The sequence below is a fragment of the Lutra lutra genome, chromosome 12, assembly GCF_902655055.1.
Source record: "Lutra lutra chromosome 12, mLutLut1.2, whole genome shotgun sequence".
NCBI lineage: Eukaryota > Metazoa > Chordata > Mammalia > Carnivora > Mustelidae > Lutra > Lutra lutra.
In genome coordinates, this window is record NC_062289.1 from 93251267 (window position 1) to 93278806 (window position 27540).

Here is a 27540-nt window from a genome sequence, read left to right on the forward strand (position 1 = left end):
TGTGTGTGTGTGTGTGTGTGTACCACATGCACATCGGTACAGACTTGCATGCATACATATCCATATGCGGGGAGGGGGTAGCTAATAGTTCTTGTACTCTACTCCAATTTGCACGGGGTGTCATTAGAGACCTGCTGTGCTGGCCACCCCTCTAGCAGCGTACCCTTGAAATGCTTGCACTACAATCAGCATGCCTGAAAGTACCATGGAAATGTAACAATGCTATTGGCATCGTTCTCTGCCCTGCGCCGTGTTCCTGATCTTTGGCATTGGGGAGGAAGGAAGGGATCCTCGAAGCGGAGTGGTCCCTAGCAGAGACCCTAAATTATTCCTCTTGAAGGACAAGGTCACCAAGAGAAAAGGAGAGAAGACCCTTTGTTTCAGAAAATACAAATCCCAGGCTGACTCATCCGTCTATTCAAAAGATCCTCACTGAGTGTGGAATCATCCAGAGCCTTGGCAAGACACAGATAGCACACTCAAACCAGGCAACTGAGGACAGGGTTAATGAAGCACCCTGCGCTGGTGAAGAATCCCCGGGCCAGTTAACAGCAGGGGAATAGGTACCACTCCTTGACCTCAAAGAGTCAAGGGCAAGAAACAGAATCTCAGGATCTTCACTACTGCAGAAGGAACGAAAGGAAGAGTGGTACCCAGAAATGAGCTGTAGCTATAGCCACAGGACCAGTGTTTTCTACGTGTGGTTCCCCAGACCGGCACCAGCAGCTGGGACCTGGTTGCAAAATCTTGGGCCCCATCCTAGACTTACTAAACCAGAAACTGTGATCGTGGAACCAAGCGAACTGGAACAATGGAGTGGAATTGTGACTCTTAAAACTCTAAACACATTCACTTGAAATATGCCTCCAAAGAGCAGGACACAAAAAAACAACCGTTTTGAAGACGCAAAGGACCGCCCCATCACCCCCCAGGGCAATAACACACTGGGCAAATGACCTGGGGTCAATCAGAGGCATCAATATCTCACTTTGCTAATGAGAACGTTGAAACCAAAAAGGCCAATGACTCCGGAGAGACCAACCAAGGAACAGTAATAAAACAAGAACCTATATTCTAGCAACAGCTTCCGACGGGCAGCCAGCTCCCAAACAACATGTGAACATGCTGGTGAGTTTTGAGACGTGCCTGAAAACTGGATAATCTTATCCGAGAGATCAAAACAGCACATGTCTCACTGTCAAAACTATGATAAGCTGCCACATTTCACTAAAATAAACAATGAGGTTCTAGTTGTTAACTCTCTCCAGGCTCCCAGTCACAGCACAGGCTGCTGTTTATGCAGGCCACGAGGTCACTGCCTAGAAAGCACTAACCTCCAGATTGTTCCTACACCGGAAGGAAATACCCCGCATGTGACTGCATGACCTTCGGTGGAAAGCGAGACAGGAAATACAAAGAACTGATGGCAAGTAGGACCTCAGGGCCAGGGTCAGACTGGCAGTGCTCTGGGGTGTAACAGTGTCATGTAATGGGTACAGGAGATGGATCTAGGGGGTCTGGCTTCAAAACCCAGATCTATCTTTTATTACCCGCAAAACAGACTATAACTTGCCCCCCGCAAGTCCACTCTTCCATGGATTCCACTGGTCATGCAGCTAGCTGGCACAGAAATGAGGGCATGTGATGAAGTTCTGGTCAACAAAATAGGAGAGGAAATGATGGGTCCCAATTCCATACCATGTTATGTAAAAGGAGTTTTCTTGTTGTGCTCTCCACCCCTTTCTCCTGCCAGCCAGGGGGAACAAGAACATCAAATGCCCAACTCCAACCATGTCAAGGGGACAACATCCTAAGGGATAAGGAGCCATAAGATAGAAGGAACCTGGGTCCCTGAATTATCACATACAACAGACCTGCTCCATCGGTCTGGGCTGGGTTTTTGTTCTTTTTGCTATAGTAGCTTAACCTATACCTTAATTAATACATCCTATGTGCAACTGAGGAAGAAAAATTTGGAATGAACAGAGAGAAGTTAATATAAGGCCACTGTAAGGAAAGAAGATTCATAGGTCAGTTATAGGCTCAGAGCAAGGGCAGCCTGAAAAGACCCACAGCATGAGAGCAAAATAAGTCAATCAGAGAAAGAAAATTATCATATGATCTCCCTGATATGAGGAATCTGAGAGGTAAAGTGGGGGGTTTGGGGGGAAGGAAAGTAAAAAAAATGAAATAAGATGGGATCAGGAGGGAGACAAACCATAAGAGACTCTTAACCTCACAAAACAAATTGAGGGTTGCTGGGGGGAGGTGGGAATAGAGAGGGAGGTTGCGTTATGGACACTGGGGAGGGTATATGCTACAGTGAGTGCTGTGAAGCGTGTAAGCCTGACAATACACAGACCTGTACTGGGGCAAATAATACATTATATGTAAATTTTTTTAAAAAAGAAAAAAAAAAAGACCCACAGCATGAAAAACATCAGTACAAAGCCAGCAACCTTTAAGAATCTCACAAAGCATTTAGATGCAACAATACTACATATAATGAGTTGCAAAACAATGTTTTCTTTGTAAAGATCAGCTCCCTCCTGGAAGGACACTGGTGAAGGCATCTGTTATATGGAACTGAACAGATTTCATCATGAACCAGATCAACAAAGCGCTGTTTCTATGGGCTGCCTGCCAGAATACAGAACTAGCCTTGTTATATAGAACCAGACATTAACAATACAATGGGCTTCATTACAATTTTCTATATGCCAGAAAATGGCAAGCCAGTTTCATTGGTATGTAAAGACAAATAGGAAATTTTTAACCATCAAATTTCAAAGGGATCCAAGTTCAATTTCCTTGCATTGCACTTCCAATTTTGAAAATCCCAATGGATCTAACTGGAATTACATACTTTAGAGAATAAAATTTACACTCTTAATGTGTCATTTCCAGAACACAATAAGTTAATCTGTATGTAAATCAATTTCTATGAAATTAATCATATGTTCTTCCAATAAATGCTTCTTAAGCATTTACTTAGAGAAGCCTACTGGAAGCAAGGGAATCATAATCCCTCCCTTCGTGGAGGGAGTAGCCTGGTGGGGGAGCCCAACACCCACCCATGAAGAGGAGGTACAGGGTGCTACGAGTCCACAGCCAGAAGGGCATCCCTCCCACAATTACAGGGGTCAGAAAGAGTTTCTGGAAGAAGTGACATCTGGTCCAAGCTCAGAAGGAGAAAAAGGAGTTAGCCAGGGAAATAGGGAAAGAGGGAATGGCATGGAGAAAGGTCAGAGGCCAGTTCAAAGGACCAAAGGAAGTTCAAGATGAATGTAAAGTGCAAGGAGAGGGGTGCCGACGTGGCTCAGTCAGTTAAGTATCTGGCTCTTGGATTCACATCATGATCTCAGGGTTGGGGGATCAAGCCCAGTATCAGGCTCCACAGGCTCCACACTGAGCACTGAGCTGCTTAAGAGTTTCTCTTCCCTGGGGTGCCTGCGTGGCTTAGTCAGTTAGGCATCCGAATCTTGATTTTGGCTCAGGTCATGAGCTAGGGGTTGTGGGATCAAGGCCCACAATGGGCTCTGTGCCCACTCTCTCTCTCCTCTCCTTCTCCCCCAGCCCCACCCCCAGCAAAATAAATAAATAAATCTTTAAAAATTAAAAAAAATATATTTTCTCTTCCTCCTCCTCTGTCCCTCCTCCTGCCCCCAGTTCTCACAATCTCTTAAAATATAAAAGTTAATTAATTAAAATCAAAGGAGAGGAAAGGTAAGCAACAAGACAGGCGGTATATATGAAAAAGGCCTTGTAAACCACATGGAAGAGTCTGGATTTCAACCAGAGGGCAGCAGGGAGTCTTAAAGGGTTTTAACAGCGGATGACTTGGCTGCAGTGTGTAGAAGACCTGGGGGAAGGGCAAGACAGATGGCAGGGAGAACACTTAGGAGGTTACTGCAGTAATGCAGACAAAAGAAGATGGCGGCCAGAACTCACAGGGGAGAAGCAAGAATGGAGAGAAGAGATAGCTTTGAGAAATACATAGGACACCAAATCCGATTTCTTTTATTCATTGATTTTTAAATGTATCTTCAATTACACTGCATTTGCATTACAAATGAATGGTTAATGGAAATTTTAGGATGATTTGTACGCTTTCCCCGAATTTCAAAGGTTTGGTGATCTGTAAGGAGTCAACAGGTACAGTGGGATTCCAGAACTTCATGATGCCGATATAGACCTACAATCCTCTTATGACAGAATGTACTTCCAGACTTAGAGATGTTGAGATTTTTAGAAAGAAAAAATGGTGTATATACTTTATATTATGTAACACCCTCGGGTAGGGCTTGGGATATCACCCTGTAATCAAATGCATTCACAATTTTGAGGCAAAATGTATGAAAAGTCACATTAAATGGAATGAAGATGAGATTCAGGTCAGGTTTTGCTACAGAGTTCACGTCAAGTTTTGCTGCCAAATAGTAACAAAAGAACTTGAGGTTATTCAGAACTCTGGGTATTTCGGAATTGTAGATAAGGCATGGTGGATCTATAATCGTATCTTAGTTCCTATGCTGAGTTTGGATATTTATGAGAAAACTGTGCCCTTAGCAAGCATTTTACTCCAAATTACCAGCGTACTTGAGAAGAGAATGCAGACAAGGAAACAATTACAAGATCCCATCAGCGATACCCAACAAAGCTACTAAAGAAAGGTATAAAAATGTCATTATAACCAGGTATCAATGTGCTGAGGCAACTGGAATTCTAGAAAACAGCTGTTTTAAGAGCATTCCTATCTTGTAAGATGGCGGCTGGAAAACCAGAGAAGATGGGCATTAAGCTCAAAATGCTGATGTCAGTGGTGAAATCCAGATGGAAACCCCACAGCCAAAAGGCCCAAAAAAGGAAGCTTCCTGCCCCTAGGAGATGTCTTAGCAGAGGAGCAGCTGACACTCCCAATCCACGAGATATTCCAACAAGGCTTTATCTAAGAGGAAGTCCACAGCAGCGAATTCCACAATTAAAAAGAAAGGGAAGTTCCACCACTGGGACAAAACCAATTGGCAGGGATAAAAAAATGGCGGCCCCCAAAAGATTAAAATTTTTGAAATGACCCAGTATTACCCTCTTGAAGATGCACTTTGAAAAGTGTTGTGCCATGAAGAACAAAAATAGAAACAAAAGCTACTAGTCAACACGAAGGAAACTATGAGTAACACTGCCAGGGCCCCTCCAGTCATCCTCATTGGCCACCATGGAGACAAGCAGTGAGCTCCTTGAAGCCACTGGGCAGTGGCTTGACCAGCAGTTGTCATCAGTTCCACAGAACGCTCAGAACTGGTTATCACCTCTACCAAAACTGACTTAAGAGTCCCAAGGCATCTCAATAATACTGACTCCGAAGAGAAGGCATGAGCCTGGGCCTTACGAAGACGAGGCCTTCAACCCAGATAAAGAGGAACACAAGCTTATAGGTCGGCGCAAGGCAAACCAGAAAACTGTGGACTCTCAACTTTTGCCAAAAATCGGGGCCCTTGCTAGTTCCAGGACTTCCCGTGTTCTGTGTTGTCTTGAACACAAAAAGGATTGTTTGCAGAGCTGAAGTTAAAACATCCAAAACAACACTAACATACAAATAAATCCCTGCTGTTTCAAGGGATCTTCTTTTCTGAGAGCTAATGAAGAAGTCTGTTAATACGCCCAAACATGAGGGACTCTAGAAGACACAGAGAGCACAAGGCAAATGTGTATGCACGACAGATCCTAGAATGTCAATGAGCCTAAAACACCCCAAGGTCAGTTATGAAGGTCAGGAATCCAAGCCCCACATCTCAAGGAAGGAAAGGTTCGAAGACAATATTCAAGGAAAGGAAGCTTCAGGCCTAAACAACAGGCACAGTGTTGGTCCTCAAGGAGCGTGTGGTTAGTTAGTGCAAGGCCAGTCTCCCAACACATCTGTATGAAAACATCCTGCTCAGAAGGCTGGGTAGAGCTTGGGGGTAAGGGGTCTTCTCTACCCAGCACTGGGTTCTCAACTGATATGAAACCACACTAATCACTGTTTATTATAGGTCAGAAATAAATGCAATAAAGTCCCCCAAAACGATCCCATGGAAGTTCAAGGTAAATACCCTTCTCTCTTTTGTGAGTCTCTATAAAAGATCCTCTCCATTCAACGTAATAGGATAGTCTTGTTTGAAGGGCTGAATCAGGAACAAAAATTGTTTCTGGGATACATTTTTTTTTCTTTAGGAATCTAAACCCCCCAAGAACCTAAACAGGGCCCCAAAATGGATTTTAGCCTTGTATACATTATGTTACACATACATCAGAAATACTATGGCATTGTTCAAAAGAATGAGGCAGATCTGGGGGAGGTGGGTAAGGAGGTGGGGTAACTGGGTGTTGGTCATTAAGGAGGGCATGTGATATCATGAGCACTGGGTGTTATATGCAACTGATGAATCACTGACCTCTACCTCTGAAACTAATAATACATTGTATGTTAATTAATTGAATGTAAACAAAAAATAATTTAAGAAAGCTGCAGAAGGGAGGCAGTTCCCCTTCCCAAATTCATTTACAAGTAACTACAAAATTCTATAACTACCATCTGAATCACATCTAACACTCAAATGTTTAATGATACCAAAGCACTGAACAAGGTGTGACGTGCCTCCATGTGTCACACTGCCACAGAAAAAGGCACAAATAAATATCAGAGGTAACAAAATACTGACTAATTTTAAAAGAATAAAAAAAATAAAGAAGGAGGCAGATGTGTATGTGTATGTGCTGACATGGAAAGATGTTGGGGGTAAATTGCTGAAAGGCAAAAAGCAAGCTGAAGAGCAGAGTAGAGAGTAATATACAATTTCGTAAAACAAACTATATACATGTGTTATAAATGCAGACATAGAAATATTTTTTCCATTAGGGTCAGGAAAAACATACATAACCATCAATACGTTTCCTTAAGGGAAAAGGATTAGAAAGAAAGGTAAAGAACATTCTCTTCTATTTCATACATTCTGCCGTGTTTGCATTTTCTTAAAATCACAATGTACTGTGGAGCCTGGATGGCTCAGTGGGTTAAAGCCTCTGCCTTCGACTCAGGTCATGGTCCCAGGGTCCTCGGATCGAGCCCCGCATCGGGCTCTCTGCTCAGCGGGAAGCCTGCTTCCCCCCAGCCTCTCTGCCTGCCTCTCTGCCTACTTGTGATCTCTGTCAAATAAATAAATAAAATCTAAAAAAAAAAAAAAAATCACAATGTACTCAGTTTTTAAAAATTAAAAAAGTTAATGACTTTCACTAGGTTTAGTGGTGATCATCTCACAACATAGACAAATACTGAATCATTATGTTGTACACCTAAAACTAATAAGATATTATATGTCAATTATGACCCCCCAAAAAATTAAAGCAAGATTCTAGGCTATTAAAGGTTAAATCAGATTATTCTCAAATAATTGACTTCTCATTATTGCCCTTTAAACCACGGCTATAATAGCCAACAAAGATGGGGCCATCTCTAAATGGACTGGCCATTCATCTTTAGGACAAAGAGAACAGGAAGATACCTCAAAGTCAGGAAAGCAACTCGACAGACCCTATGGGCAAGACCCACATCCAGTTCTACATCTGCAATATCTGAGTGTCAGCCCTGGACTAATTCTAAAGAGATGGATGGAAAGACTCACCAGATAGAGGTTATTTTTGTCCTGAAAGGCGTACTGTAACTGGGGGATCCAAGGGCTTGTGCTCTGAGATAATATGTTCCGTTCTTCCTCAAAAAATGAAACCTAGGGGAAAAAGAAACTCTTTAGACAATTACAATAGCATTGGGGCAGGGTAGGGAGAATGCCCTATCCTCTCTCTACAAGCCAAAACTGATGTCTCTATTTTAAAAAAAGAAAAACCATCCTTTAGCCCAGCACTCGACAAATTTCATTCATTTGCCTACTTTGCTCACCATTTTTGCCAGATCAGTATCTTATCTGCCTAATTATTGACTTAATGCCTCTCCTTAAAGTCAACTCACTTCTTTTAAATCTAAATATCTTTTTCTCTTCTTCTTCTTCACCTCTGCTCCCTGAACAACTCAGTCCTAAAGCCATTAGATGGAGCAGAACAGGGTAAGCATCCGTGACAGGTGGAAGGGACAGAGGGCCACAGTGGCCCAGAACAGGGTGCCAGGCCCAAGCAGGGTGAGGAGGCAGTGACCATGTATGGGGGCAGTCCAATATCGGGCCCACATAGGGTGAAGAAGGCATCCACGTGTAGGGAATGGCCTGGAACAGGGCATCTGAGCCCACCAATGGGAGAAGCAGCAACAAAGGAGACTGAATGCACACAGATGCATAAAATAAGCTAAATATTAGTGGAAGAGAAGAGAGCTACACACACAGAAAGGGTGAACACTAGAATAAACTCAGGGAAGTTGGATGGGACTTAGACATATTGGTGTGAACACACAGCTGAAACAGAGAAATAAATATAAACGTAAATGTGTGTGTGTGCATGTGTGTGCGCACACGAGGAGGTAGGTGTATTTAGTACGTGTACATGTATTTCCTGGCTTTGTCCACTGAAAGGGGTCTGGAAGCAGTGGCACCCCAACAGCAATAAGGGCACCTAGTGCCCAGATCTTGGCTTCTAAATACCCTCTTACACTGAAAGTTACTGCTTGTCTTTGAGAAGTAACTGATTCCAAGGGTGGGGAAGGCAAGAGCCTGAACCTCTTGTTGTATCAGAAAGCAAGAGACAACTCAAAGATGGGGATGTGTCAAAAGACGCAAAAACCAACCTAAAGAGACTCTCATGGCCCAACTTAGGGGACAGGTGGAGTATAAAAATACATAATGACAATAATGGCTTGTAACTCACTGACTTAAGCAGGAAAATGCAAATCCACACAGCTATAAATTAATAAATTGAAAGTTATATGAGGAACAGGTGCTTCCACAGTTTGAAAGCACCTCCCTATGGAATACTAACGTAATGACAAAGCAGAAGGAGGTGACCCCACAGTGAAGCATGGCAGATACGTAAGTGAGGGTCAACATGAACATGACAAACTGAAACAAAGTCACCCACTGGGAGGCATCTCGTCTGTGACATTCCTGCCAAAGACCTAGCACCTGAACCTGAGCAACATTGGACATATCTATATTTTACAAAATAACTGGGTCTGTGATCTTCAGAATCGCCAAGGTCATGAGAGTCCAGAGAAAACTGAGAAGCTGGTCCAGATTGAAAAAGACTAAAAAGACAGGACAACTAAATGCTATGTGGGATCCTGAGCTGGACCTTTTTGTTCTAGAGGAACATGGAATGGCCAGTGGAGCATGAACGGGGTCTGAGGATTAGACAGTGGTAAGGCACATGGTAATGTATTAGACAGTGGTAATGTAGTTTCTTTCCTGATATTGATGGCTGTATCGTGGTTCACAGTAGAGTATCCTTATTGTAGGAAATGCAAACTGAAGTCTTCAGAGGTAATGGGGCATTGAGTTGGCAATGGATTTTCAAACGGCTCAGGAAGAAAAAAGTTGTTCGTACTTTCTGTTAGTTTTCCAGGTCAGCTTGGCTGGGCTATACCACACAGCTATTCAATCAAACACGAACCTAGGCATTCCTGGAGAACAACAACCCAACTCCTGTAATCTCCTGCACCTGATATGTGGCCCTTCTCCTTTCCTAGCACATAAAAGGTGTGCAGAGGGGTGCCTGGGTGGCTCAGAGGGTTAAAAGTCTCTGCCTTCAGCTCAGGTCATGATCTCAAGGTCCTGGGATCGGGTTCTCTGATCAGCAGGGAGCCTGCTTCCCTCTCTCTCTGCCTGCCTGCCTCTCTGCCTACTTGTGATCTCTGTCAAATAAATAAATAAAATCTTAAAAAAAAAAAAAAAGGTGTACAGTGAAGGTTGCCCGATCTGAAAAGCCTACATCTTTACTTGCTAGCCACAGACTCTTCATCTGATCCCTGAAGCTTCAGTTAAAATAAATGGTCCCTGAGGACTCTTCTGGTTCTCACCAAGCCCTGGGCAGCTATGCTGGCTCTCCTAAGTGATCTTCCTTACAGGATGTTACCTCTTCTGTCTCCTTCTTTGGCATCTCCTTTCCCTCACTCCGTGTGTTGGTTTTTCTCTTCTCATGCCCTAAATTCCAAAACCTTGCCATGGCTCAGTTAAAGACTCTACTTTCCTTCATATTCACTGTCTTAAGGAATGGTTGGGTAGCTTTCATTAGCTCCTGTGTGTATCTGATTGTAAAAACCCCCAGCCCACACACGGCACCTGGGCGGTTCAGTTGGTTAAGCCTCTGCCTCACAGTCTTGATCTCAGGGTTGGGGGGTCAAGCCCTGCACTGAGCTCCACACCTGGCGTGGAGCCTACTTTAAAAAAAAAATTAAACCAAAAAAAATAATAATAATAAAATTAAAAAACTAAAAATTAAAAACCCCCAGCCCACACCTCACACAGGGTCATTGCAAGTCATTCACCTGAAGGAAGGAACACCTAGAACATCTCTATTGCTTGCCTGCAATACAATAGATCGGATTGTTTTCTTTTTACATACACCACTTCCCATCTACCACAAACACTGCAAGGTCAGGGCTACATTTAATGCCTCTTCTCAAGGACCTAGAAGCACAGCACACAGAACAGATGTTTGGTCAGTGCGTCCTGATGATAGGTGGTGGCTTAGGTATTGGAGCTTGAGTGAGCATCTTCCATTCCCCCCGCTTCCAAATGATTTGCAACGTCCTGTCATTTCTCCTTTTGGTGAAGTCACTCACATTTCACTGCTAAACACAAGCTACATCATTCCTGGACTGACAAGCAGCCTCCTGCCCTCCACTGCTCCTTTGACTGGAGGCCACACAAAGTCACCGAGTCCTCAGACTCCGATCCCAACCTCCTCCTTCCAAAAGTATAACACCAATCCCCAACCGCCTCACAAAGTGAACAGCCATTCCGAAAAACAGTTCTTCAGGGAATGGGGAGTTACCATTAAAAGATACAGAGTTTCTATGTGGGATGATGAGAAAGTTCTAGAAAGAGAGAACGGTTACGGTTGCAGGCAACATTGTAAATGCACTTAAGACCAGTGAATTGTACCTTAAAAAGGATTAAAACAGTAAATGTTATGCTATGTATATTTTGTCACAATTTAAAAAAAAGGTTCTTCCGATTTCCCACAGATGACCCCCTCCCCAACCAAATGTCTCATTTCTTCCCATTTCCTCGTCCATCTGTTCTAAACCACTAAGAAGGGGGGGGGAGACATGCGCGCATACACACGCACACATATATCTGTATAGAATTCTAGTACTCATTCCTCCAAAACATCACACACACACAGACACACACACACACACACTTACACCTGCCACACTCCCGTCATGCCTCTCTACCCAGAACCTACATTCCCTCTCAGTGGTGTGAACCTCCCCTGACTGTCCCTGGCTCACCCACATCTCTCCTCACTCCACAGTTGGTGAATTTGCTCCCTGCTCTCCCTTCTGCGATGCTTTGGCTGCTGAACGCGCTTTATACATCTGCATTTTTCCTCCACTTTCCAAAGTTGTTTTTAAAGCCTGTAACTAACAGCCACGGAGCTCCAATTCCTTCTGCAGGCTTCCCACAGAGCTGGGTACATTATCGGACCCACGATGTGCGCTCGGACGTCTGTAACTAATAAACTGCTCTGAACACCAAGGCTGATGACTGTCTCTCTAGCAACCCGACAAACGAATCAATATGTCTGGAGCAGAAGCCTTGTTCAAAGAAAGAAAAATACCACGATCAGAAAGAGAAGTTCCTACCTACCTTTAAACAAGCAACACCCTAGCCACAGAATAATTGTATTTCATTTCCTCAAAAGCCTGTTTAAAAATCAAATACATATGCCCACAGCACAAATAAAGAAAATGTGTCCCAAAGCGAATGCTGGCTAACCCCTCAAGATGCATATCTCGAAATCCCCAGTGGACGGTCATGAAAGGTCATCTTAAATTTATTAGTTAAAAGGCCATGTTGATTCTGAACAAAATACAACAAGAGAAACATGATAAAGAAATCAAGGGGAGCTTTTGAGCCTTCAAAATGAGTCAATATCCGTTCAAGAAGAAAAGCTGAGAATGTTGAGAGAGCTTTCTGCAACTGTCATTAACCAGAGAGAGAGTCACCGGGGAAATCTTGGGGGATCCCAGATGCCGATTTCGCAGATCATCACCTCTGCAGTGAACATTCTGACACAGAAAGGGGAAAGGGCGTGGTGTTAAAATGCTCCTACCTGCTCTTGGGCCAACAAGGTCTTCTTCTTCATGACTTTCATGGCATAGATGTCCCCGGTGGCTCGCTCCCTTACCACCTGCACTTCAGCAAAGTGACCACAGCCCACAAGACTTCGGACTTCAAAGTCCTTGGCTGAAGGCTGGAGCTCCTGTAACTCAGCTATGGTGTCGGAATCTGCAAGAGATGGAAGAGTTGCTCCCAGTTAAGGAAAGCATTTCAAATACACGCATCTTTATGAAAGAAAAAAAAAGAAAGAAAGAAAGGAAAAAGTGTTCCTATGTGTTCCCTCATTGTCAAAAGACATTTAGTCACTTTCTCATCCGTCATGAATAATTATAAAATCAGCACAAAAGTGTTTTTATATGTTAAGTTAAAATTAAGGGCTCCAGAAATTCCAAAGCAGTTTCCATGGTAGCTATAATTTGAATCCTGTAGACTCAGAAAATAGGAGGAGAACATAAATCATGCTTTTCTCCCTCCTCTCTGAAGGCTGCAGGGCAGTGTTCGGTCAAACATGTTTATTAGCACTTAGACTGGCTTATCATGTGACATAGGCAACATGAGTCCCATCTCAATCCACTCTGGAGCTGACTTCCAGATCATTCTATGCTAGGTGTGTTCTGCACAGTTTTATCCCAGTAACCTAGGTTTTATCCCACTATCCCATCTCCCTTGGGTGCTATGAGAACTGCCTCCTCTTCCTTAATATACAGCAGTGCTACAAAAACAAACAAACAAATAAAAACAAACAGACAAGAAAATAAAATCAACCAACCAACCAACAAAATAAAGCCCTGACATTTGCTCTGCAGAGTTGGCAGGTCACACACCTGGAAGGGTTTACAACTATCTTTTTCTTAGCATATAGTCTTCCTCCTTTTCCAAGTGCAGTCTCTCAGTCAGTATCTTAGTCTGCTCAGGCTGTTACAACACAATGCCACAGATGAGGTGGCTTAAACAACAGGCATTTATTTCTTATGGTTCTGGAGTGTGGGAAGTCTGAGATCAAGGTGCTGGCAGACTGAAATCTTGGGGGGGAACCCACTTCCTGGCTTACAGAGAGCCATCTTCTCGCTATATCCTCACAAGATGGAGAGGGAGGGAACCCGGGTCTCTCTTCTTCTTTGAAGGACAATAGTTCCACCACAAAGGCCCCAGCTTTATGACTTCATCTAAATCTAATTCCTTCCCAAAGGCTCCACCTTCAAATGCCACCATATTGGAAATTAGAGCTTCAACATTTGAATTTGCAGGGGGACACGAACATTCAGTCCATAACAGGCAGAGATCCACCACATAGTAGGGATTAAATGCATGGCAGATTTGGAATCGATGTTATATTTATCGACACTCTAAAAAACACAAAGCGGGGACATCACTGGATATGCAATGATTCTAAGGGTCTGAAAGAATGGAGCGGAATAGCTGTATCTGACTGGAAAATTCAATCCTTCACATGATAGAGAAACTCCATATAGAGAAACGGGGGTTACACTCTGAAAGAAGACAACAGGAACATGTAATAATATTATCCTGGAGAATCCCTCAGAGAGGTGTCATGATGAAGACCAAGAGACTCTTGAACTCCCACATGGACACTAAAGTCGTTCGGGCACTAGAGCGGGTTGCCATGTCCATGGTTGGGCACCAGAGATAGCCAGGAGGCTACATTCTAGAGTTACACTCAGCTTGGTAAGTTATTCACATAATGAGAGGAAATGAGCCCAATGAAAGGGAAAACCATTTCATACCTATAGTTGTTGGGCATCAAACATATTGATAAATTAGCCAATGCAGTTTTAGTTGCTACCCATCCCCTTCCTTTGTGACATGGGTAGATCTGAATTCACTTGGATCGAAGGCACAAATGATGAACTCTACTGCACTGTGTACATTCCCACCCACAGACCACACCTCTCTCTTCAGCCAGTCATCCTGAAAACACCTGCCTTTGGTCCTTGGGGGAATCAAGCAAGAGTGCTGGGTAGATCCAAAGAAATTCACCATGACCACTAAAAAATAAATCTAAAATGCCTTTGTGGAGAATTCCATGAGCTGAAAGCTGCACAATATTTTCCTTTTGCCCTGACATCCCTGTGCCAAGTCCTGTCTTTCTTCCCTGCCCTTTTTCCAAGTTTCTTTCAGATCAGGTAGTTTTGAATGATAATTCCCCAAATATGCTGGCTTGCAACTTTCTGGGCTGAACCTGATTTTATTTTATTTTTTTTTTAAGATTTTATTTATTTATTTGAGAGAGAGACAGTGAGAGAGAGCATGAGCGAGGAGAAGGTCAGAGGGAGACCAGACTCCCCATGGAGCTGGGAGCCCGATGTGGGACTCGATCCCAGGACCCCAGGATCATGACCTGAGCCGAAGGCAGTCATCCAACCAACTGAGCCACCCAGGCATCCCTGAACCTGATTTTATTATTGCTTGCAATCAGCCAACCTCTCTCGATTCTCTGCTGGGCCTTGGGTCCCTAGGTTGCTTATAGCATTTGTCCAACATAACTCTGGATCTGTGGCTGGAAACCACATTTCAATCACGTAAGCAGACAAACTGCTCCAGGCAAAACCACAAGGATAACCAGGATTCTGAGAAAACATTCCATATGCCTATGTCTTTTTCCAAAGGCTGTGGATTATTAAGGCGAACAGGTCAGATACTAAACTCAAGTGTAGGACAATTAAAAACAAACAAAAAAACAACAACAACAAAAAACACCCTCACAATGTCCCTTCATCCCAGCAGCTTCTGTGACTCCAAAACCACATCCCACTTCAGCCCTGCACCCTGTTAATTAGAGTAGTTAAGGACTGAATACTGAGGTGGAAATGGGGACCCAAAGCACTGTAATGAAAATGCAATCAAAGCACGGCCTTGTCAGATAAACATTTGGACCCAGGGGCAAAAGACAACACAGCTGAGTACAACCCTTCTTCTCCTGAAACTCAGTCAATTCAACATTTCAAATTTCTAGGAATTTGTCCTTCAAAGAAACGCTAGCAGATGTGCTGGAAAACAACACACAGAAGTATGCTCATCATGAGCACTACTTGCAACAGAAAAATAACCAGAAATGACCTAAAGGTCCAGGGGCACCCGGGTGGCTCAGTCGGTTAAGTGTCTGCCTTCAGTTTGGGTCATAATCCCAGGGTCCTGGGACTGAGCCCCATGTCGGGCTCAGCATGGAGTCTGTTTGTCCCTCTCCTTCTGCCTCTGCCCCCAACTCATGCTCTCTCTCTCTCAAGTAACTAAAATCTAAGGGAGGGAGGGAGGGAGGGAGGGAAAAATAAATGACCTAAACATCCATCAACAGGAAAGTGGAATCAACCTAAAGTCCACCCACATAGAAGAATATTAGGCACATAAAGTAGCTGCATCTCCATGAGAATATTCTTTAAGAACAGCGATTTTCTTCTGTTTTGATCGCCACTGTAAATCCAGTCCCCCAAACAGAACCTGGCACAAAGCAAGTGCAAGGGTAAATATTTGTTGAGTAAATATATTGCTAAGTGAGCAAAGCTAGTAGCAAAATATTATAGACATACGATCCGTTTTGGGTAAAATGAAACTAGAGTGATGTTAGAACATACATGGAAAGGCCTGACTGATTGCTACAGCAGGTTGCCTGGTACACAGGAGTTCATTACACAGTATTCTCTTTACCTTGGGACACGCTTGAGAACTTCTATAATAAATATATTATAAGAACCCCCTAAAATTGCAATATTATGCACCAAACTGGTAACAGTGGTTATCACAGACAGAGGAGATTTTGAGGCATAGTCTCTCACTCTGACCTTTAACTTTGTGTCCTGTTTATAATTAGGAAGAAAAAATTCTTAATGTTAGAATTCACCTGTAAGTACTACAGTTGTGAACATACAGAAGCTCTTGCCTACAGTAAATGTCGCTGAAAGCGCATAGGAGCTCAGCTATGGTCAAATCAAAGAACAGTCCAATTTCAACAGTAATTAACACTTTGCATGTTTAATATCAGTTTATTTTTTATGCAAATTCTATAATACAATGCTTAAGGTTTTCCTACTTGTTCACTTGGCAATACAGTCATTTGACCAATATTTACTGAACATCTACCATCTGCCAGACACGGTTTTAAGCACTGGGAATAGAGCAGTAATTAAGAAATAAAAATCTCTTCCCTGATTCCCAGATCCAGGTTCCTTGCTCCCCACCCTCCTTTGGCTCAAGGCTGGGACACCTCTTCAGGGCTATACTTTCGGTCTGGTTGTCCCCAACAGTTCCCAAAGAAAATCTCCATCTCTATGACAAGATGCAAGAAACTCCTGCAGTAGCAGCTGTTGGGCTCTTTTTTCCCATGTGAAAGTGAAGCTTACGTTCCAAAACAGAAACCCAAAAGAGGAAGAAAAAAAAAAAAAACAAAAACACACACACACACACACACACAACCAGCCATACTAATGTAATTACCCTTTTACAATCATAGCCTCTCGGCCTTACTCGCCAGGAAGCCTCTTCAAAAATACAAAACAATTCCTTGCAAGAGAATTCTATTAGAAAAACCTACATTTCGCTAAGCCTAAGTCCCCGGATTACTGAAGGAATTTAGAGGATCCACTACTTTAAAGTAACCAGAGGGCAGGGGCACCTGGGTGACTCAGTTGATTAAACATCGGGACTCTGGATTTCAGCTCAGGTCATGATCTCCAGGTCATGGGATCGAGCCCCCTGTCGGGCTCCTTGCTCAGTGGGGAGTTTGCTTGTGATTCTCTCTGCATCTTCTTGTGCTCATGCTCTCTCTAAATAAATACATAACATTTTTTAAAGAGTAAAAATTAAAAAAAAAAAAAAATAACCAGGGGGCCGACTCCAGACTGAAGAAGGTGCCTGTAGATGGCTTGATAAATTAGTCTGTCTCCCTATTTCCCCTCCCCTACCACTCCCTACTTAAAAATTTAAATACTCAAGAAAATAAGGTGGAAGTGTATTCAAACAGATATGGAATAAAGAAAAGGATCTGAGTACATTTTAAAATTAAAGACATCCAACATATTAAATATATGTTGAGGTTGACAGCTACCATTATTGGGTTAACATTTATTATCTCTCATGTGTCAGGCAACGTAAGCTTGGTCTTTGCCCTAATTCATTCAATCCCCGCACAGCCTTCTTAAATATTATTTTCCCCATCTTACAGATAAGGACACAGAAGAGACGAGGTACAGGTAAATCGCGAAGGTCATTGTGGTGGCCGTATGAGGATTTTAGCTACTCAAAACTCCCAGTTCCTTTGGATAGTTGCACGTTCCCCCATTCCATGAAACCCAGGTGATCAGGGTGCCCTGAACCCCTGGGTACCCAGAGGAGGCCCATCACACTTCGCATCCTGGCCCCGTGCCTGCTCAAGGGGTAGGCAGATGACCCAGAGCAGACCTAATTAGAGAAACGTTGCACAGGGCATGGTAGCCAGTCCCAAAGATAGTGCCCAATGAATCACACACCTCCTAGAATTCACTTGTGTAGTTCTGGGGCACATGGAATCTGGGCGGCCCTATGACTCGCTTCAAACAACAGAATGAGGCCAAAGAGACCCTCCGTCCCTTCCACGCTTCAGCCCTAAGAAGTCCTGGCAGCTTCCACTTTAGCGCTTTTGAAAACCCTGAGCTGCCATGTAAGATGTCGATGTCTCTGCTAAAGGGACCAGATAGATCAAAGGTCAGCAACTTTTTGCTTGAAGAGCCAGAGAGTAAATAATTTTAGGCTTTGGGGGCCACTCAGTCACAGACACCACGACTCCAAGGCCCCGTCATGAGAAAGCGGCCACAGAAAGTACATAAACAAATGGGCATGGCTAACACGGTCCATTAAAACTTTGTTTACAGGGCGCCTGGATGGCTCAGTTGGTTAAGCGACTGTCTTCGGCTTGGCTCACGATACCAGAGTCCTAGGATCGAGTCCCGCATCGGGTTCCCAGCTCCATGGGGAGTCTGCTTCTCCCTCTGACCTTCTCACCTCTCATGCTCTCTCTCACTGTCACTCTCTCAAATAAATAAATAAAATCTTAAAAAAAAAAAGTTAAAAAAAAAAACAAAAAACTTTGTTTACAAAACAAGTATCCCAGGCTGTTGTTGGCTGACCCTTGATGGAGAGACCACATGGAGAAGCCATATGAAGAGCAGGAGGCCCTGAGACTTCACAGAGACAGGGAAAGGCCCAGTCATCCCAGAGCCCCAGCTGAGTCCGGTCTTCCAGGCAACCTGCCAGACACGGAGCAGCCATCTTGGACGTTCTAGACCAAGAGAGTCCCGGGTGCCTGCAATCTTAGCCACTCTTAGCCAGTTACATGGAGAGGAAAAATCCTCAGCTGAGCCCCATCAACCCGCAGATTCTTGAGAGGTAATACAGCAATTACTGTTCGAGGCCACTATAGTTCCAGGGACTTGGTTACACATCAAGGTCATATAAGGAGGGTTTCTCATACTTGTCATTACTGAAATTTGGGGCCAGATATTTCTGTGCTGTGGTGGCTATTCTGTCATTGCAGGAAGCGTTAGCATTATCTCTGGCTTCACCCATTAGATGCCAGTAGCACCCTTCCCCTCCCCCCAAGCTGTGACAACCAAAAATATCTCCAGACGTTGCCAAGAGTCCAGAGGGGAGCAAAATCACCACTGGTTGAAAAACACTGATGTAAGGTAATCAAATACAAAACTGGGACACAGACATTAGCAGCTAACTGCCCCCCACAGGGCAGAGCTGATCTATACCTATATGAAAATAGGCCCTAGGTATGTCTGCCTTCATCAGCCCCTTCCTCCGTTTAAAAAAAAAAAAAAAAAAAATCAAGGGGCGCCGGGGTGGCTCAGTCAGGTAAGCATCTGACTCTTGATCTCAGTTCGGGTCTTATTCTCAGGATTATGAGTTCAAGCCCTGGGTAGAGCTCCATGCTAGGTATGGAGCCTACTTGAGGAAAAAAAAAAAACTACTTAAAAAAAAAAAAGTCAAAAATTATATGGTGACACTGACATAAAGATGCATGTAACCCTAAATCATTATACATTATTACAGTCATATTTTTATCTCAAAATAAAATTAAGCTAATGAAAAGTTCAATTTATTAAAATTAAGCACTGTTTGTTATGCCAGCTGGATTATCAGCTCCGAGTGGGTATAAGGATGGAACCAGAGGACATAATTTAAGACTCCGGATCCAGCCATACAGAAAGCTTAACCCAACCCTGGATTTCTCAGTTTTACTGAGCCATAAGTTCACTTTTTGGCCTAAGCTAGAGTTGAGTGTCTGTCACCTGCAACCGGGAGACCTGACTTACCTGGCTCCCAACTGCAGCAGGTGGGAACTGACCTTGAAACTGGGTCTGTTTCCTCCCAGCAGACCACCGACCACTAACTCCTTCGGCCGCCTGCATCTCTGGTTTTGTCTAGCAGAAGAGTTTTCAAGAAAAAGTTCTCCACACTTACACTTCCGGACAAAGTTGCTCACGTGCTTGATCTTCATCAGAGCAGGCTGACTGCATTCTCCGAAGAGAACGAAGAGGGCATCTAATATCCCTTCTCGGGAAAGCGGAGACATCTGCTGTTGAGTCAGAAAGGGTGGTTTCCCCTAAAAACAGCAAACAGCAGATGGAGACACTGTCAATAATGAAAAGCTTTGATCAATAACATCCACGCAGAGTAAATTACAAGCCACCAACTCTAACTGCTCACGACACATGCTAACAGCACAATTCTAGGGCTTTGTTCTTTAAAGCGACATCAATTGAGAGTCATTACATTATCGCTCTTAAGATTCCATTACTGTGGGTTCCTTCCACCAGCACCTGGGGAGGAAACTTCACAAGCATGCCATTAATAAGAAAAGGCCCTTTTTTCTTTTTTTTTTCCAATTTTTGAGAGGGAGAGAGAGAGAATGAGCCAGGGTTGGGGGGACGGGAGGGAGGGTCAAAAGGAGAAGCAGATGCCCTGATCAGCAAGAACCAGGCCCCCCTCTCCCCCAACAATGTGGGACTAGATCCCAGGACCCTGGGATCATGACCTGAGCCAAAGGCAGACACTTAATTGACTGAGCCGCCCAGGTGCCCAGAGTCCTTCTTTCTTAACAGTCTGAGGCTCATGGGAACACTTACCCTGGACCCTGCTGGTTCTGAAATATTTCCATGTCTCTACAACATGACACTCTGACTGCTACTTGTTTTGAGTGTGCCCAGAGGTTTGTTAATATAACCGTGGTTTCTTCCATTCACTCGAACAATCTAGAACAGTATGGACAGACTGACCATACTAAAGCTGAATTGATTCATGATCTGGACTGGCAGATTATAGCTAACCCACAGACAGGTTTTGTTGGGCCTGCAGCATTTAAAAGAATTTGAATTATCTGCCAACATTGAAAAATCAGGAAATTTCACCCAAAAGAGGGGTTGGAGTTTGGGAGTTCTCCTGAAACACTGGAGGATGGAGCCACATTGCCCCACATTCCTGCCTAGTGATGCTGAGCTATGGCTGAGTGAGGCTGGCCCTCTGGGTAGTGAATGTGGTCTGCAGTTCATTGCAGACATGACTCCGGGTTTTCCATCTGGCCCATGTGACTCAATCACAGTCACGGCCTGACCCCCAAAGACATGAGTTTGCTACCTCTGGTCTAGCACAATGATTTCCATGTGCCAGGCTATGGACTGTGTGGAGGCAACTCTGCAAAGGCCCGTGACTCTGTAGGTGCTTGCCACCACTCCCATCAACAGCCAGCATCTGTTTCCTGTCCCCTTGAATCTGTGCTGTCTCCGTGACTTGCTTCAAACAACAGGCGGCACAAGTGACACTGTGAGGGCAGAGCTCTAAAGGAACGTAGCAGCTTCTGCTTTTGCTCTTTTGGGAAGCCAGTTGCCATGTAAAAAAGCCTAGGCTAGACCAGGGGTCAGCAAACTGTAGCCCATTGGCCACTGTGGCGCCCCCCCCGCCGTCCGTTTTTATAAATAAAGTTTTATTGGAACACAGCCATACCCATTCATTGACCTATTGTTTGTGGCTGCTTTTGTGCTATGATGGCAGAGATGAACAGCTACAGCTACCCCAGAGCCTAAAAATATTTATTATTTAGAGAAGAAAGTTACAAGGCCTGGATTAGACTACTGGCTAATGAAAGACCTCATAGAGAAGTCAGCTGGAAGAACACGGAGATGCCCCAGCCAGCAGTCAGCACCCAGATGTTCCAGCCCCAGCCAAGCTCCCAACACAATATGGCCCCTTCAGTGACCCCAGCTGATATCCCAAGGTGGAACAAAAGAACTACATAGCTGAATCCAAACAACCCACAGAATCATAAGAAAAAATAAATCACTGCTGGTTTCAACTTTGTGAGTGGTTTTACACACAGCACCGGATACTAGAACTGAACCGGCTGGCTACATTTGAATCACCTGAAGATCTTAGCTGAAAAACAACAAGTCTCTGGTGCTATCCTGACCTACTGAACTAGAACTTTCCAGTTTGTCACTGAGAATCTGTTTTCTTAACAAGCTCACCAAGAGATTTAAGCCTCAGCCAGGTATGTGAGGCACTGGGTCACAAGCCACCTTTCCCTTTAGTCATAGTTCTGCAACAAATTCTGAAAAATAGTAAGTCTTTGTTCATTTGATCTTTACTGAGTTCAGACTAACTAAAGCAACAGTTCCCACATACAGTACTGACACTTCACCAAGTGCTCAAGTCTGCCACAAAATGAGAAAAATTGAACACCACGTGATAAATGGTCTATAAAGATAAATACATTCAAATTTAAAGTGATCTGTAGGGGTGCCTGGTGGCTCAGTGGTTAAGGTTAAGCGGCTGCCTTCCGCTCAGTCATGACCCAGGGTCCTGGGATGGAACCCTGCATCCAGCTCTCTGCTCAGTGGGAAGCCTGCTTCTCCCTCTCCCACTCCCCCTGCTTTGTATTTCCTCTCTCCCTGTCTCTCTGTCAAATAAATAAATAAAATCTTTAAAAAAAAAAAATAATCTTTTATTCTAAAATCATGTCCTTCCTCTGTTGGTGTTTCTTAAAAATGTCCCTTCTTTATGAAATGAAAGGACCAGAAAATAATGGGCTTTTCTCTATATCGGTTTTGTTACATCCTTCTTACATCCCTTACTTGGCAAAATAAAAAAGCCAATGTTGGCCTAACAAATATGTGAAATTTTCCTGGCTCAAAAAATCTAAATGTCTTCTGACCACTGACACAAAACTCGTTGGGAAGTCAAGTACGATGTTAAGTATAAATTAAGACCTGGTCCAAAGTACTTCCCTGCATGGAAAACAAAATCACTACTCTATCTAAACCTCATTAAAACAGTATTATAGGGGCGCCTGGGTGGCTCAGTGGGTTAAAGCCTCTGCCTTCGGCTCAGGTCATGATCCCAGGGATCTGGGATGGAGCCCCACATCGGGCTCTCTGCTCAGCAGGGAGCCTGCTTCCTCCTCTTTCTCTGCCTACTTGTGATCTCTGTCTGTCAAATAAATAAATAAAATTTTTTTTAAATAAATAAATAAAAATAAAACACTATTATACAGAGAAAGACCAGTATCCATACCTGGTTAGGCAAATGTTAGGTGTATGCTACACTTGCACATAATAGCTTTCCTGGGGACAGGGAAGAACTCATCATGCAAAAAAGATGAACTGGGGATTTACCCACAACTCTTGCTGTATAATGACATTTAAATATAATACACACTCAATACATTCTAACACACGCTGGCAGTCTTGCCTATGGTTACATGCCCAGCTTCTGTTGTCAGAATAAAATTGGAGCCTGGCTCTGTCATTTACACGCTACGTGATCCTGAGCAAGTCCTTGCTTCCCTCAATATCTGTCTCTTCCTTTTTTTTTTTTTTTAAGATTTTATTTATTTATTTAACAGACAGAGATCACAAGTAGGCAGAGAAGCAAGCAGAGAGAGAGGAGGGAAGCAGGCTCCCCGCTTAGCAGAGAGCCGGATGGGGGACTCGATCCCAGGACCCTGGGATCATGACCTGAGCCGAAGGCAGAGGCTTTAACCCTCTGAGCCACCCAGGCGCCCCTTTCTCTTCCTTTTTAAAATGTAAATAAGAAAAATCTTCACATCTGTTACGGAGCTGAAGTGAGATAATCAGGAGCATGCTGGCTCTGTACCCAGCACATTGGAAGCCACAATTATTACATAAGGAGCACATTATATGCCTTTAGCCAATTTTGTAATAAGTCAAAAAAGTTTTGGAATAAAACCTAAAGGGGATAAAACACGGCAGCACTCCGGTCAGCTAGCTGGCATTAGGAACAAATTATTCATTTGTGAGAAATGTCTCATGACTTAAAATGGCGACAGAAGTGGTCCCACAGAACAACCAACCTAAGCTTTCAATCTGTTTCCATTCTGATCTGTTTGAACATTCCTCAATACCAGTATTTGGGGCGGCGGGGGGGGGGGGGGAGTAACCAAGAAAGTATCAGTATTTATCATACAGGTATCCTTGCATAAATACCTTCCTAAATATAATTACTCCTAAGCCAACATAAATTTATCATTTTTTTTAAAGATTTTATTTATTCATTTGAGAGAGAGAGATGACAAGTAGGCAGAGAGGCAGGCAGAGAGAGAGGGAAGCAGGCTCCCCGCAGAGAGCCCGATGTGGGACCCAATCCCAGAACCCTGGTATCATGACCTGAGCTGAAGGCAGAGGCTTTAACTCACTGAGCCACCCAGGCGCCCCTAAATTTATCATTATTATAACTAGTATTATTTCTACACTTAGCGTTAATAGTAGTTACCATTTATAACCAATGGTTTACCAAGAGCTAAGCAAGAAGCTAAGTGCTTTATGTAAAGTATCTCATTTCATCCTCATAATAACCCTGTGGATTTGGTGCCATAACCTCTATTTGAAAGAGTGGCAAATGGATGCAGAGAAGGCAACTGAGTCACCCAAGGTAAAACAGCCAACAAGGGCTGAGGCCAGGATTCAAACCCAAATCCTTACCACTATGATTGTTCCCCTGACTTGTGGTTACATAAGTCAAACAAGGATCTCTACATCAACAATGTTTCATCTACACCAAAAACAAAAGAATTAAAAATCTGCTTGGAAACCATTCCCTGAGCTGAAACACTTCTGCAGCCATAGAAATAGAAAGGTTCTTTATCTTGAGCAGAATATGGGTTTCACAGGTGTGGTTATTTGCCAAATCCGTTTTTGTTTGTTTGTTTGTTTTTGTTTTAAATAAAGATCTCTTCAAGAGGGCGCCCAAGTGTCTCAGTCGGTTAAGTGTCTGCCTTCAACTCAGGTCATGATCCCAGGGTCTAGGATGGAGTCCCAGCTTTCTGGTCAGCAAGGAGCCTGCCTCTCCCTCTACCTACCCCTTCTCCCCTGCCCCCCCAGTCAAATGAATAAATAAAAAATTTTAAAAATATATATATATATCTTCAACCAAAAGAAATAGGATTATACTTATAGCAATTTTAGCCAGAAGAATGCCTTTGTCTGTTTTTCTTTAACAAAGGGCAAACCGTAGTACAGATAAGTAAAGTGGGAGAAATGTTTAAAAAGAAAAGATTTCCCTTCAAGGACAAGGTTGGCTATCTATAGAGGTGTCTGTACAGTGGCTCCTTTTTCCAATACTATCAGCAAGTATAAAACACCAAATGGGATTTCCCCTAGAAGATTAGCCTCAGTCCTATAATAAGAATAAAAGTGACCTCTCTCTCTCTCTCTGCCTTCCTCTCCGTCTACTTGTGATCTCTCTCTGTCAAATAAATAAATAAAATCTTTAAAAAAAAAAAAAAAGGGGGCGCCTGGGTGGCTCAGTGGGTTAAGCCGCTGCCTTCGGCTCAGGTCATGATCTCAGGGTCCTGGAATCGAGTCCCGCATCGGGCTCTCTGCTCAGCAAGAAGCCTGCTTCCCTCTCTCTCTCTCTCTCTCTGCCTTCCTCTCCGTCTACTTGTGATCTCTCTCTGTCAAATAAATAAATAAAATCTTTAAAAAAAAAAAAAAGAATAAAAGTGACAAGGAGGTTCCAGGGAAACAAACACAGGTGAACAGAGTTGGCAGCCTGTTACCTGGAAGAAATGATTCAGCCTGGAGGCCCGGGTGGCAATGGGTTCAGCAGCACCAGCGTCCAGCAGATTCCGTGCTCCATATTTGAACTTCAGCATCTCTCCAGTGATGAAGAGATACAGGAGAAGGTCAAGTGTGTGCTGCCAAACTGAGGAGGAAGCACTTGAAAGATCCTGATCTTCCACAAAGATGTCAGGGATAGGGAGGTGAAAACCAGCCGCCACAAAACGGAACTTGGGAAGTTCAGGCTGACAATGGACATTTAAAAAAAAAAAAGATTTTTTATTCACTGCAACAAGAGATCATACACTTATCTGACATATTCTCTTACAAATCAATTTGTTTATTATCTGCACCACCGATACTGTAAGCTCCACAAGGGCGGGAGACCCAGCCCGCCACACAGCAGGTGCTAATACTTATTGAATGAATGATTGAAAAAAGAGAATTACATAGTACGTTGCAAAGTAATATGTACTACAAGGTTAAAAAAGAGAAAGCAAGGTAGGGGCAATTGGTGCGTGTGCGCTGTTTTTAACAGCGTAGTCGGAGTAGACTGAGAAGGTAACATTTGAAGCCAGATCTGAAGCGGGTAAACAGGAATCCTTGCTGATGGGCGGGGGAGGCAGGAAAAGTGTGCCGCGCAGAGGGAACAGCCAGGGCTGGGGCTCTGAGGCAGGACCTGGCCTTCTCGAACAATAGCAGGGAGACGAGACGGGCTGAAGCATAGGGAACGACGCGGGAAGCGGGAGGTGACTGCCGGTACCGAGGGTGTGAAGTCACACAACACGGATAATAGGGAGCTGCCGCACTCCACCAGACGGAATAATGCAGGTAATGCTGACAGGCAAAGAGGGAAAGCGGAACACACAGGGGACCCCCTCCAGGCTTAAGAAGGGAACAATCCCTCCTGCCCCGGACACCACCTACAGACCTTAAGGCTCTCTCGGAGGAGGACCTGGGAAGACCCTCTCGCCCCCGGCAACCTTGGGGGCTACACCACCGCCCTCCCCGCAACGGGAGGGAAAGCCGGGACTGGTGTGGGTGGAGGCGGCCCTGCCCCGGGCCTTGCAGAGGGGAGTGAGGGAGAAATGCGCGTGCGGGGTTTGGACTCACGCTCCGCCGACCCGGCCCGTCCGCGCTCTGCTCCACCAGGCGCCTCCCGCCGCCGCGTTTGAACCAGGCGAACAGTATGGGCGGGGCTCAGGCGTGTCCAGACCAATCAGAGTGCCCGCTCTTAAAATGACCCGCCGCGTCCCAACCGAGCCCCACCCAAGTCCTTAAAGGGATAGAGGAAGTGAAAGGGAGAACCAATCAGATTGTTCTTCCTCTGACTCGTGACCAATGGAAAACGGGGAGGGACAAACTCCGGAGGGCAGCTCCTGGAAGTTTGAAATTGGCGGTTAACCAGGATGCTCAGCTTAAGGACGCGTCTGTTGGTGTCCAGGATCCCTGGGGACGGTAGGGCGCTGTCCTCTGCTTTCATGGCCACCTGCGAGGAGGAAGGCAGCCAGGCCGCCCTGGTCTTCTTGCTCCTTAAACCGGGCTAAAATCGAAGCACTCGTTATTTGGGGGAAATCGGCTCGTTCATCTGCTACAGCTGGGGCAGGAAATGTTTCGAGCCCGAACTGCCAACCTGCCTCGGTTACTGCAACTGCGGGCTGATTGCCCAACCACCCGTGGGTGAACGTATTGAGATTGTCTGAAAGGACATTTTAAAATCAACTAAACGCAGGAGATTTAAATGGGCACTTCACTAAAGAAGAAATCGAAATGGCCCACAAACTTATACAAAGGTGCTCAACCTCATACATAATCACGAAATGAGAAAAATAAAACCGCAACGAGATATAATGCTCACCGCTCCCGTCCCCCCAAAAAAGGGGTGGGGAAAATCTGTTTTTCAGAGATGTGGAGCCTGTCATTCATACATAGCTGATGGGACTATAAATCAGTAGAGTCTTGAAAAAAGTTTGGCTCTATTTGGTAAAACTAAAGATAAACACATTCTATGGTTCACATGTACAAGAATGTACAAACAGTATTGTATGACAATGGAAAAAAAAAAAGCCTGGAAGCAACGCAAATGTCTATCAGCAGAACAACGTTTATCATTTTTTTAATACTGCGGTGTCTTCATACAGTAATGAAAATAAATACAGCTAAACACAATGACATATGAGTTTTTGAAACAATGCTGGAAAGGGGCA

The 27540-nt window shown here is 44.1% G+C and overlaps 1 protein-coding gene across 8 annotated transcripts in view; it reads right to left on the bottom strand.

The window, feature by feature from the left end:
* Positions 1–26508, bottom strand: part of CIT (citron rho-interacting serine/threonine kinase) — a 162952-nt gene extending 136444 nt beyond the window's left edge. For 6 of the 8 annotated variants that reach the window (XM_047696801.1, XM_047696799.1, XM_047696795.1 and 3 more), the window contains exons 1-5: positions 26265–26440; positions 25333–25578; positions 19725–19866; positions 12259–12434; positions 7662–7763 (exon numbers count right to left, since the gene is read on the bottom strand). In XM_047696801.1, coding sequence (XP_047552757.1) covers positions 7662–7763; positions 12259–12434; positions 19725–19866; positions 25333–25428 — 516 coding nt within the window. In that variant the 5' untranslated portion in view covers positions 25429–25578; positions 26265–26440. The other 2 variants (XM_047696794.1, XM_047696800.1) reach the window with 2 other exon arrangements.
* Positions 26509–27540: the final 1032 nt, after the last annotated feature.